The following is a 13341-nucleotide window of genomic DNA, read 5'->3' as shown; positions in this document are numbered from 1 at the left end:
TTTCCTGCTCACATGGCGCTGTGGAAATCCCCTCGTTAAAAAGATGAACTTCAAATGTTTTCTGTTTATGGGCCTGGAGGGAGAAGGCATTCTGGAAAATACTGTGAGCTCCCAATATGTCGACCACAATCAGATGGAAGGAATGTGTAATCTATGGAGCCCAGCAACCAGCAGATCCATCAGAAAAATAAATAAATAACCCTTTACATAAACCCGGGGGGGGGGGGGGGGGGGGCTACACATAGACATGACCAAATAAAGTTATATATTTCATGTAAAAAAAACACCTCTTACTTGCCGTGAATGGAAAACTGCAGCTACTAAGAAGAGTCAACTAACCCAGAACCTGTCTATGAAGCCCAGGTCACACGGCGTCTGGTTATTGGGGGCCTTGCTGGGGTTTCACGTCGTTAGAGATTGTAGTATATTTGGTAGAACGGCGGGGCAGTGTAGACTAGGAGAAAGTGTTTTTTTTTTTTTTTACCATTGTAACAGAAGCAATGGGGTGTAGAGGAAGGTGGGCCGAGTTTCCTCTCACCTCCAGGTTCAAGGCTGTGCAGACCAGGGGCAGATCCAGTCTAGTCTCGGGAGGGGCACTGCCAGAAAATACTTTTTTTGGGGGGCAATTTATTGGGCAAATGGCTGGTGTTGGCGCTTCAATCATCACGGCACCATGGTTGTTGTGGTGTCAGGATGATTGAAGTGCATTATTTCTATTATTACATAAAATAAAATCGTTCAACTCACCATAATGCAGAATCAGTGGGAGCCCTGAGTGTGTCACTTGCAACCGTCACCTGCCACCAGATGCGGATTGTCACTTGCCACATCATTGACACTCTCTCTAAGGTGGTCCCTTGCTGTGTCTCTCTAAGGTGGTCCCTTGCTGTGTCTCTCTAAGGTGGTCTCTTGCTGTGTCTCTCTAAGGTGGTCCCTTGCTGTGTCTCTCTAAGGTGGTCTCTTGCTGTGTCTCTCTAAGGTGGTCTCTTGCTGTGTCTCTCTAAGGTGGTCTCTTGCTGCGTCTCTCTAAGGTGGTCTCTTGCTGCGTCTCTCTAAGGTGGTCTCTTGCTGTGTCTCTCTAAGGTGGTCTCTTGCTGTGTCTCTCTAAGGTGGTCCCTTGCTGTGTCTCTCTAAGGTGGTCTCTTGCTGTGTCCCAGAGTCAGACAGCAGATTACCAGTCAGGCAGCAGAGAGATGATGTCATCTCTCTGCTGCCCGCGGCTTCCTGCACAGTAAGGGCAGAACTGCAGGCATGCAGGGCGGGCGCCGGGCGGTGAGAGATGATGTCATCTCTCTGCTCCCCCATTCCCCGATTGGCCATCTGCCCACCCACCCACCGAGCCTCCCGCCCGCTCTATCTCTCACCTGTGGAGCTGCCCGTCCCCACTCACTTACCCGCATTCTTGGGGGGGGGGGCAATTGCCCTGTTGCCCCCCCTGGATCAGCCCCTGGTGCAGACTCTACTTAAGCCCAAGTAAGAGTGCCTGATGGCAGGGGGCTTAGGAAGATTGGGGGTTCCAATGAGAAGGAACACTTGACTGCATTTTCTACACAGTGTCAAACATTATTTATCAGATGGGTCAACCAGGATGGAAAGTAGAGTCATATATCAATCATTGTGTGATGGTGTGCCCTGCTAATTATGATTGCATTCCTCTGTACCAGGTTCTCCAGACTTTCTAAACAAAGGGCCAGTTTGCTGTCCTTAAGACTTTGCCAGATTGTGGCAAGTGGGAGTGGAAAATGGCCCAGCGTCAGTGGAAGTAAACAATGCCCCGTCATTGGTTTTAGTGTAAGAAATAATGCCCTACTGTTGGTATCAGTGGGAAGAATAGTGTCCTATTGTTGGTATCAGTGGGAGGAATAGCACTCCATCATTGGTATCAGTGGGAGGAATAGCACTCCATCATTGGTATCAGTGGGAGGAATAGCATGCCATCATTGGTATCAGTGGGAGGAATAGCACGCCATCATTGGTATCAGTGGGAGGAATAGCACCCCATCATTGGTATCAGTGGGAGGAATAGCACCCCATCATTGGTATCAGTGGGAGGAATAGCACCCCATCATTGGTATCAGTGGGAGGAATAGCACCCCATCATTGGTATCAGTGGGAGGAATAGCACTCCATCATTGGTATCAGTGGGAGGAATAGCACTCCATCATTGGTATCAGTGGGAGGAATAGTGGACTATTGTTGAGATCAGTGGGATGAATAGCACCTCATCATTGGTATCAGTGGGAGGAATAGTCCCCTACCCTTGGTATCAGTAGGAAGAATAGTGAGCCATTGTTGATATCAGGGGGAGGAATAGCACCCCATCATTGGTATCAGTGGCAAGAATAGCACTCCATCATTGATATCACTGGGAGGAATAGTTCCCAACCACTGATGTCAACGGGAGAAATAGTGCCCCACTATTAGTGTCAGTTGTTGATGGAATAGTGCCACAAGGGCTGGATAAAGGCAAGCAAAAGGCCACATCCAGCACCAGGGCCACAGTTTGGAGGCCACAGCTTTGTACCATTAAACATTGGGTCCCCTTACCTGTGACATTGACTTCAGTGATTTTACTTGGGGGTACCCGTCCCCAGACATCCACCAGGCTAGCTGTATGTATGACCAGATGGCTTCCACTCAAGACCCCTCGGACGTCATCATATGAAGCAATATCTCCACGGATGAGCTTGACCTTTACTTTGTCTAAAAAAGAGTAAAAATGGAGACAGCTCAGGGCAAACGAAAATAACTTCACAAGGTCATGGTATAGCCAGTAGCAGTTAGACAAGTTTTAGTGAAGTTTAACTGTACTTGTTCTGTATTGTTGTTTTGTACCTCCTCCAAGTCACTTCTTCAATTCCATTGAGTGTCAGGAAAATACTCCACCATTCATAGCCACACAGGTGCCACCAACACCTTAACCCATGGAATGTGTAGATTTTAATTCTCCAAGAACAGGATGGATAATATATATCTGCAAGAAGCCATCTTGGTCTTGGAAATTCAACATCTACAAGTATCTGTTTTTGTTCTTGGACAATGTTGATGTGGAAGACATTTTGTAGCTTATCCAAGTCACTTTATTAATACGTTTCAGGAAGATACCTCTGTATTTATATCCACGTAGGTAGCACCAACACCTTAATCCAATCACCATTGAAGGTGTAGCTATTAAAAGAGAAGTATGGGTTTTTGTTTTCTTTTTGCAGTTTTATACTTACCTCGGTATACGCAGAATGGGTCTGATGTTGCATCTGTACCCCGGCATCTCTGCACTGAAAACTGAGCAATCAAACATCGCAGATCGCTCGTTTTTCACAGCTCTGTGAGCAGAGAGCTGTAGTGGAACTGCACTCCTGTGATTCATAGAAGAAGTCCAGCCAAGCGAGCTTTGACCAGACTTCTCCTTTAATTGTCCAAAAACAGGATGGAAAATCAACATCTATAGAATGTCCTATTCTTGGACAGTGTTTGATATTTTGTAGCTTATCCTCCTCAGTTTTAATAAGTGTCAGGAAGATACCCCAGAATTTATATCCATGCAAGTAGCACCAACACCTCAATCTGATTACCATGGAAGGTGTCAGCTGTTGATTGTCCTGTATGTTGATTGAGGTGGAAGCCATTCCATAGCTTATTCTAGCCACCTCCTCAGTTATAATGAGTGTCAGGAAGATATCCCGCCATTTATATCCACACAGGTAGCACCAACACCTTAATCCAATCACCATGGAAGGTGTAGCTATTGATTGTTCAAAAACAGGATCGAAAATCAACATCTACGAGACCCATCCTGTACTTGGACAATGTTGTTTGATAAGGAAGACATTTTGTAGCTTATTCTCCTCAGTTCTAATGAGTGTCAAGAAGATACCAATCTCCAAGAACCCATCCTGTTCTTGGACATGTTGATTGATGTGGAAGACATTTCATAGCTTATCCAAGCCACCTCCTCAGTTCTAATGAGCGTCAGGAAGATACCCCAGCATTTATAACCATACGGGTAGCACTGACACCTCAATCCAATCACCATGGAACGTATAGATGTTGATTGTCCAAAAACAGAATGGACAATCAACATCTACCAAAACTAATCCTGGTCTTGGATGCTTGACATCTACAAGAACCCTTCCTAGTCTTAGACAATTTACATCTACAAAAATCCATCTTGTACTTAGACAACGTTCATTGACAAAGACATTTTGTAGCTTACCCAAGACACCTCCTCAGTTCTAATGAGTGTCAGGAAGATATCCCACCATTTATATCCACACAGGTTGCACCAACATCTCAATCCAATCATGGAATGTGTAGAACTCGATTGTCTAAAAGCAGGATGGAAAATTACCATCTGCAAAAACCCATCCTAGTCTTGGACGATTGACATCTACACAATCCCATCCTAATCTTGGATGATCAACATCTACAAAAACCCATCCTAGTCTTGGACAATTGACAGCTACAAAAACCCGTCCTAGTCCTGAATGATCGACATCTACAAGAATCCATCTTGTACTTAGACAATGTTGATTGACAATGAAGACATTTTGTAGCTTATCCAAGCCAACGCCTTAGTTCTAATGAGTGTCAGAAAGATGCCCTAGAATTTATATCCACACAGATAGCACAGACACCTCAATCCAATCACCATGGAATGTGTAGATGTTGAGTGTCCAAGAACAGGATGGACTCTTAGCATCTACAAGAAACCATCCTAGTCTTGGAGAATCAACATCTACAAGAACCCATAGACTGTCCATACATTATGCAATTTTCTTGTTCAATTTCCCTTAGATTTACCTTAAACTATGTAGTGAAATGGCCTGTCTGATTGAAATTGTATAATGTATGTCCAGCCATATTGTTCTAGGACAATGTTGATTGATGTTGAAGATGTTTCTCCAAGCCACTTCTTCAGTTCCTATGAGTTTTATAAAGATACTCCACCGTTTATAGCCACGCAGGTTGCATCTTAATCCAATTACCATGCAATGTGTAGATCTTGATTGCAGAACAACAGTTCTACACATTCCATAGTGACTGGATTAAGATGCTGGTGCTTCCTATGTAGATATAAATGGTGTGATATCTTCCTGACACACACACTGGAACTGAAGAAGAAGCTTAGAGAAGCTACAAAAAGGTCTTCAACATCAATCAACATTGTCCAAAAACAAGACGGGCCCTTGTAGAAATTGACTATGCATCCTGTTCTCAGACAATCTACATCTTCACATCCCGTGGTGACTGGATTAAGGTGTTGGTGCTACCTGTGTGGATATGAATGGTGGGTTATCTTCCTGACACTGGCTGGAAATGAGGAAGTGGCTTGGAGAAGCTACAAAACATCTTGATTATCACAGAACGATGACTAACGTTTTAATTACAGTCGCCCAGCTTTAATCAAATATTTTGCTATCTTGCAAATACTTCTCAATCTTTTGTTCTACAAGAAGATTGAACACCAGAATGGAAAAAAAAAAAATCACGTTTCTCCTCTATTTTGTGTACTTAGTTCATTGTAGCAGGCTGGGCAGGGGAAGGTTTTTAAGACCTGGCTGCCTATGGAGAAAAATAGAATCAGGGGGTAACAAAGAGTTGTTTCCAGATCACATGCGGCATGTCCATTTTGTGTTTATCCCTCAAATAATGTTCCTAAATGATCCAGTTCTTTACTCCTACATGCCAAATCAACAGCTTCACTGTATGAGAAGTTTTGCAGTTGATTCTACTTGCAATCCAATCTTTTGTTTTTGCATTTTTCCTGAAGAACGAACTAGCTTAGATTTGAGTGCTAGACTGATAGACCCAAGAATTGGTGCATTACAAACTGTAAACAGCGTAACAATCTCTTCACTCTCTCTGAAACTTGGTTTGGTACACAAAGTAACAAATGAAAATGTAAAAAGTAACCAAATTAGATACAAATAGAAAGTCTATAGCTTCCAAATGTAGGGAAGCTCAGAATGTACCAGCATTGCTACATTGAACTACAGCGGTGCCGAGAGGAGGAGTTTCAGGAGGCGGAGTCATTACAGGAATCACTGCCTGAAGGCAGAAAGGTACCATGGGATATGTAGTCCTTAGAAATGGAGGAGAAGCTGCAAAGCACGCAGGGAATCCAGGAAGTTATGGAAAAAGACGGCCAGCAGACAGGCAGTACTCACAACATGAAAGAGAAAGATTTTTTAAGTAATCTTACATTGAATTGTCTAAGATAACTCTTGTTTGTATTGGTATTACAATGCAGATGTACAATGCTGATGTTATAAATTAAAGTGTATGCTGTGACCAGAGAGATTGGCTTTATTAAGAATAATTGAACTCTAACCATGTCTAGGTACAGCATTGTGTTAATTTTCTGGTCTGTTATATTTTTTACAATGTGTATCTCTTACTTCACTGTATGTGTAAGGTTACTGAATGCGGCCTCGATAGATGCCCATCTTGTATTCAAGTCATTAGGATTCGTAGTCAGATGTACAGCATACGGTATCTTTGAAATTCATACTACTCGTTTATTATCTTTCCATTTGTCAAACTTTCAATACAAATTTAAAATGATAAAAAATAAGAACCATTGAAATGTAAATGACTGCACTCACACATAAAATGCTTGTAATCCATTAATCAGATACCTCCATCATGCCGCTCCCGGCCAGTAGCATGTAAAAGGAGGTTGAATGGTATTTCCGACTAAGGCAGTTGGAATGAAAAAAATAACAAATCAGCGCAAATATGTACACAAGTAACAGAAAGCAGCTGAACACCAGGGTCAAAAATCAAATACCTAGGAGTAATATATAGCAGATGGTGCAGCGCTAAATATGAAACATTAAATAGTCCATAAAATCCAAGCAATCATAAGTGGTGTGTCATCATGCTGGAAACTCAGTGGGTAAGTGTGATAAAAAAAAAAAATATGTAAAAAAATACGTGTGAATATCGCGCTGTCAGAGAAGATGTGAGCAGCTAGCACAAACAAGTGATCGAAACCTGTAAGAAATATAGTGTAAAGGAAAAGTGCAGCGCTAGAAAATGAGTGGTAAATGACATTGATTCATATCGTACAATGTAAATACATATATCCCAAAAGTGTGCATTAGTTTGATTGATAAATATACAATATGAACATAATTTTCAGATATTCTTAAGTGACACACTATTGAAAATTGAGTCCAGGAAACATCCACTGAAGTGTGTATATAACTAACACAAACTAGTGTGGAAAAATGAGTCCGTGAACCATCCACTGAGGTGTGTATATATCTAACACCAAAAAGTGTGGAAAGGTAATATAGTGTTGATAGAAGATCCACAACCGTTTGTAAAAGTGGGGGGGGCTTACCGGAACGATTGGACACAGATGGGTGTACACCCACTGTGTCAGTTAGGCTTGTAAAGATGAAGATCCCTGAAGATGTTATAAAGGTGACCAGGATACTTGTTGATAGTGTATATAGCGAGAAAGGGCAAATCCAATCAGATATCCAAAGCATATGTGGAAAAAAATGTGAGAGCACATAGCGTGATACTGTATAAAAAGCTTTAAAGAATATTTATTAAAGGTAAAACACTCACATTTATGGAGATAAAAAACAGCGCTGAGTATTGGTAAAATATGGCAGGGTCAGTGGTGTCAGCAATCCGTCCCGACGCGTTTCGTCCTACCGGACATCATCTGGGGTGCCTCACCACTCTGTACACTGCCCCTTATATATGATAAATGACCCCCTTGTTGAAATGTGGCTCCAATCAGTGGTGCTGTTAATGGGAGGCTACTTCCGGGTAAGTGGAAGATGGCGCCGACCGCGTGCATTGCACGCCTCTCTTAGATGGATATAATGGAGCACACGCGTGCGCGTCGCCCTAGCAACATACCGCACTCACTCCAAACACGTACGTCCAAAGCCGTCAGCGTGGAACAACAGCGTGGCGCCAACCCAAGACGTAATGACGTCACGGCGCCGCGTGTCGAACCTCGTTCTGAGTGGATAGTGGAACGCACCGAAGGAGGAAGTGGGAGTGTACCGTGTTAATAATATGTTGCGGATCTAGGTGCATAGCAAAAAACACCATGAAGAAAGGAAGTGATCGCCTATTAGAAAAACACTAAGTACAATCGAATGAGATTTTGCCCATGTATACAAATACATGACGTGAATGTGGGCATAAGTTTGACTATTTGTGGCCGACTGCACAATATATAAATAAATACATAATTTTGATGTACAAAAAACGGTAGCTAAAAAAAAAAGGGGGGTTCATAGAAAAGAAAGGAAATAAGGAGCCACAGTCTCACATGGGGGTCTAAAGCCACAAAAATCAAGTATACAACTAGTACTTATCTCAATCTAAACAGAAATAGGAAGGCTAGTGTAATGGCTAATACATGACTCAATCTGATGGATATCATCTCTTAACAGAGGAAAAAAAATTCTTTAATGATAGAGAAGGGAGGGACAGTAAAAGGAAGGCGCAGCAATTTAGGATTGGGTAATAAAGGCATTAATGTCCCACTCGACATTGAGCCCCAATGTCGTGTGGGACTGGATTTCGTATATCCAATACGTCTCTAATTGGGATACACCACGGGTAGAAGCCCCTCCTCGCCAAGGGGGGACGTATGGGTCAATAATGAGAAATTGTGATCCGGAGGGGTCTTGGTTGTGGTACTGTCTGTAGTGTCTAGGGACAGTATGTTTGGTATCTCTCCCTATGATTTTTTTCTACATGTTCACCAACCCGGGTGGAAAACCCCCTAGTGGTACGGCCCACATAGTGCTTTCCACACGGGCAGGTGATGAGGTAGACCACGTTTTTTTGTTGCGCATGTGCAGAACATTTTGATCGGATATATTTTATTGGTTACATTAGACCGGAATTCTAACGTTTTATGTCTACCACTAATGTTGTAATGACACACAGTGCATTTCTTGCATGGAAAGTATCCCACTAGTTCGTGAAAAAAAGTATGACGTTTAGGGGGATCAATTATGTGTGGAGCAACCCTACTCTGTAGTGAAGGGCCGCCTCTATAAATGACCTTAGGTCTTTCAGGCAGGATGTCACACAATATACGGTCATTTCTCAATACCCCCAGTGACTTTCCATGATGGTTTTAATATCTTTATGTTGAGTCGAAAAAGAGGTCAACATGGAGTATTTGTAAGTATCATTGAGGGAGTGAGAAATTTTCGGGGTCAGTAATGATCTCCTATTTATTTGTGTGACATATTGTATTTCTGATTCCAGAGTGGCTGCATCATACCCCTTATCCGTGAATTTTTGTTTCAAGGATAAAGCCTGTACTCGGAATGCTTCGATGGTAGTGCAATTCCTCCTCAGCCTTTAGGAACTGGCTGCGGGGGACTGATTTAAGCCAGGACCTATGATGGCAACTATCGATAGGTATAAAACTATTGCGATCGGTTGGCTTGAAATGAGTTTTGAAAATGAACTGGCGAGAGCTAATCTCTATGTCCAGATCCAAAAAGTGCACCTTAGTTGGACTGCATTTAAGAGTCAAAGAAATTCCCCTGTCATTGCTGTTAAGTATTGAGAAGAATTTTTCGAGTGATTCGGGGGGCCCATCCCAAAGGAGGAGGATGTTGTCTATATATAAACTTACAAACAAGGCACTCATCCAGTGCCAGATGTATGAGCGTAAACAAGATGAAGATTCGAGATGGCCGCGGGTGACGTCACGACGCTCCCTTCCTTCCGAACGCAACGCGAAGGGAGCGTTGTGACGTCACCCGCGGCCATCTCGCATCTTCATGTTGTTTACACTCATACATCTGGCACTGGATGAGTGCCTTGTTTGTAAGTTTACTACCTGTTTTACCATATTAAAGTTTTATTACGGAGAGCACTATGTTTTACCCTTCTCTGTTTAAATGAAATACACTCTTGGGGATTTATTCATGCTGCATATGGATCGTCTTTTACCGCTGCTTAATTGATCTGGATCCGCTGCTAACCACCTTTGTATGACCCGCAAGGGAAAGTGCATTTGTCCCTCTATAACTTGATTTGATTGTAGCCGTATTAGTGCAATTGTGACAGAGGAAATTGAGTACTGTCCGTGATACTTTTTTTATTTGCACTAACATACAATTTTTCAGGACAAGCTTTCGGGGTATGTCCCCTTCTTCAAGGTCCAAGCAGTACTGATTCACAAATTTTTAAGCAGAATGTTAGAGAAGAAAAAAAAAAAAAAAAAAAAAAAGAGAAAACCAAACACATACAAATCAATGGTAATAAAGATAGCAGCAGAGTTAGTGAGATAAGACAGAGGGAGAGCTAGGGGGGAATGCAGGGGGATGTTAGTCACAGAGCGGTCGTAAAACTTTAGCATAATGTGTAAGGAAACCAATATCTAAATTCAGGCCATTATTCTTCGTGTCAAAAAGAAGTATCATTCTTAGTTCAAACGTTTTCCTTTCCTGGATGGTTCTGAAATTCCCTTTAAGAACTAAGACATTGAGGTCTTCTATAGAACTTATATATATGTTAGTGCAATAAAAAAAGTATCACAGACAGTACCCTCTATAACGAAAGGGTCCCTGTGCTGAGAGGCCATCTTTTGTACTGGTGGAGGGATCACACTTACCCACTGAGTTTTCAGCATGATGACACACCACTTATGATTGCTTGGATTTTACGGACTGTTTAATGTTTCATATTTAGCGCTGCACCATCTGCTATATAAGGCAGTTGGAATGGTCAGAGCTTCACAGGCCATACTCATGTCCCAGCCAACCCAACTCCCCTCAGTGCAATGGCTTCAAACTTTAGCCTATGTAGAGAGTGCAGGGGTCAGAAGTATGTAATGTACAGGGTGCAGGAGTCAGCAGAGTGTAATGCACAGAGAGCAGGGTCAGAAGTATGTAATGTACAGGGGTCAGCAGTTTGTAATGCACAGAGGGCAGGGGTCAGAAGTATGTAATGTACAGGGTGCAGGGGTCAGCCATGTGTAATGCACAGAGGGCAGGTGTCAGTAGTATGTAACATACATAGTGCAGGGGCAGGAGTATGTCATGTACAGAGTACAGGGGTCAGGGGTATGTAATGTACAGAGTGCAGGGTTCAGCAGTGTGTTAAGTACAGAAAGCAGGGGTCAGTAGTATGTAACATACATAGTGCAGGGGTCAGGACTATAATGCACAGCGTGAAGGGGTCAGTAGTACCGTGTTTCCCCGAAAATAAGCCTGGGTCTTATATTAATTTTGGCAACAAAAGACACAATAGGGCTTATTTTCGTGGTAGGTCTTATGTCATGGGCTGTCTCCCCCCCTCCCTGCCCGTCAGAAATCCCCAGTGGAACAGAGTAAAAGTGGTTGTAAAATCCTAGAATCCACTCTATTACAGTATTATATAATGTAAACTGTGCATGTTTCTATGATATAATTGTGCCAAATACCCTCTTATAGCACCTCTCTGCGCTTCTGTGACCCATCGGAGCGCTTTTCCCCGCTCCGTGCACTGCAGAGGGGGGCTGAGATCCCCCCGCTGACAGCTGGGAGAAGAGGAGGAGAGCAGCGGGAGGTCAGCTGAGTGCCACTATAATGAAGGCATTTGGCACAATTGTATTACAGAAACACACACACTGTACATTATATATACTACAGTGATGGAGTGGATTCTAGGATTTTACAACCACTTTAAACAAGGGCTTATTTTCAGGGTAGGGCTTATATTGCAGCCCTCCCCAAAAATCACAGTAGGTCTTATTTTCGGGGACACACGGTATGTAACATAAATAGGATCAGGAGTATGTAATGTAAATGTACAGAGTACAGTGGTGAGCAGTGGGTAAAACACAGAATGCAGGGGTCAGTAATATGTAATGCATAGAGTGCAGGGTTCAGGGGGAATGTAATGCACAGAGTGCAGGGGTCAGGGGGAAATGTAATGCACAGAGTGCAGGGGTATGTAATGCACAGAGTGCAGGGGTATGTAATGCACAGAGTGCAGGGATCAGGAGTATGTCAAGTATGTAATGCAGGAGCCAGGCATATGTAATGTACACAGGGCTGGGGTCAGGAGTATGTAACATACAGAGTACAGGGGTCAGGTATGTGTAATGTACAGAGTGAAGGTGTCAAAAGTATGTAATATACACAGTGCAGGGGTCAGGGGGAATGTAATGCACAGAGTGCAGGGGTCAGGGGTATGTAATGTACATAGTGCAGGGGTATGTAATGCACAGAGTGCAGGGATCAGGGGTATGTAATGAACAGTGCAGGGGTCAGGTGGAATGTAATGCATAGAGTGCAGGGGTATGTAATGCACAGAGTGCAGGGGTCAGGAGTATGTCAAGTATGTAATGCAGGAGCCAGGCATATGTAATGTACATAGGGCTTGGGGCTTGGGTCAGGAGTATGTAACATACAGAGTACAGGGTCAGGTATGTGTAATGTACAGAGTGAAGGTGTCAGAAGTATGTAATATACACAGTGCAGGGGTCAGGGGGAATGTAATGCACAGAGTGCAGGGGTCAAGGGGTATGTAATGCACAAAGTGCAGGGGTCAGGGGTATGTAATGTACATAGTGCAGGGGTATGTAATGCACAGAGTGGTGGGTCAAGGGTATGTAATGCACAGAGTGCAGGGGTCAGGGGTATGTAATGTACATAGTGCAGGGGTATGTAATGCACAGAGTGCAGGGGTCAGGGGTATGTAATGAACAGAGTGGTGGGTCAAGGGTATGTAATGCACAGAGTGCAGGGGTATGTAATGCACAGTGTGCAGGGATCAGGAGTATGTCAAGTATGTAATGCAGGAGCCAGGCATATGTAATGTACATGGGGCTGGGGTCAGGAGTATGTAACATACAGAGTACAGGGGTCAGGTATGTGTAATGTACAGAATGAAGGTGTCAGGAGTATGTAATATACACAGTGCAGGGGTCAGGTGTACACCAACCAGAAATACCATTCTATTGCTCTTGCATGCTAATACTCTAAAGCAGTATGATGGATAGATTCACTTGATTCAAGAATTACAAAAAAATGCATCTGTGAGTAGAATCATTTCAACTATTCTTATTATAGGAAGCTCTGCATTGTGCTGGAGAACTTTGTGCTTTGAATTTGTTTTCCTGAAACAAGCCCTCTGACCTTGTTAGCGTCCCTGGACAGCTATGTCATTTCAACGCGTTTCCTCAAATGTTTCCAAGTGTTTCTGAGCCAGCAATGGAATGTATGGAAGGGCTGAAACCTTCAGAGCAAAGAGCAGTATGAAGTCATTTATTGAACACGGAGAGTTACGGAATTTAGCGCAGATGTATTAGGAGGGGAGTTTAAGCGCTGGGTGTGGGTCCGAAGGTTACAAAAC

General features: G+C 43.1%; 1 protein-coding gene across 3 annotated transcripts in view; it reads right to left on the bottom strand.

Annotated features, from left to right (window-relative positions):
- The window catches only part of HSD3B7 (hydroxy-delta-5-steroid dehydrogenase, 3 beta- and steroid delta-isomerase 7), a 108963-nt gene that overhangs the window by 30655 nt on the left and 64967 nt on the right, over nt 1–13341 (bottom strand). For all 3 annotated transcript variants that reach the window (XM_073635765.1, XM_073635767.1, XM_073635766.1), the window contains exon 3: nt 2548–2703. In XM_073635765.1, the coding sequence (XP_073491866.1) occupies nt 2548–2703 (156 nt within the window). The remainder of the gene's footprint in view (nt 1–2547; nt 2704–13341) is intronic.

The sequence above is a fragment of the Aquarana catesbeiana genome, linkage group LG06 (assembly GCF_042186555.1).
Source record: "Aquarana catesbeiana isolate 2022-GZ linkage group LG06, ASM4218655v1, whole genome shotgun sequence".
NCBI classification, from domain to species: domain Eukaryota; kingdom Metazoa; phylum Chordata; class Amphibia; order Anura; family Ranidae; genus Aquarana; species Aquarana catesbeiana.
The sequence above is the reverse complement of the archived record's forward strand: the minus strand, read 5'-3'. Positions and strand labels throughout refer to the sequence as shown.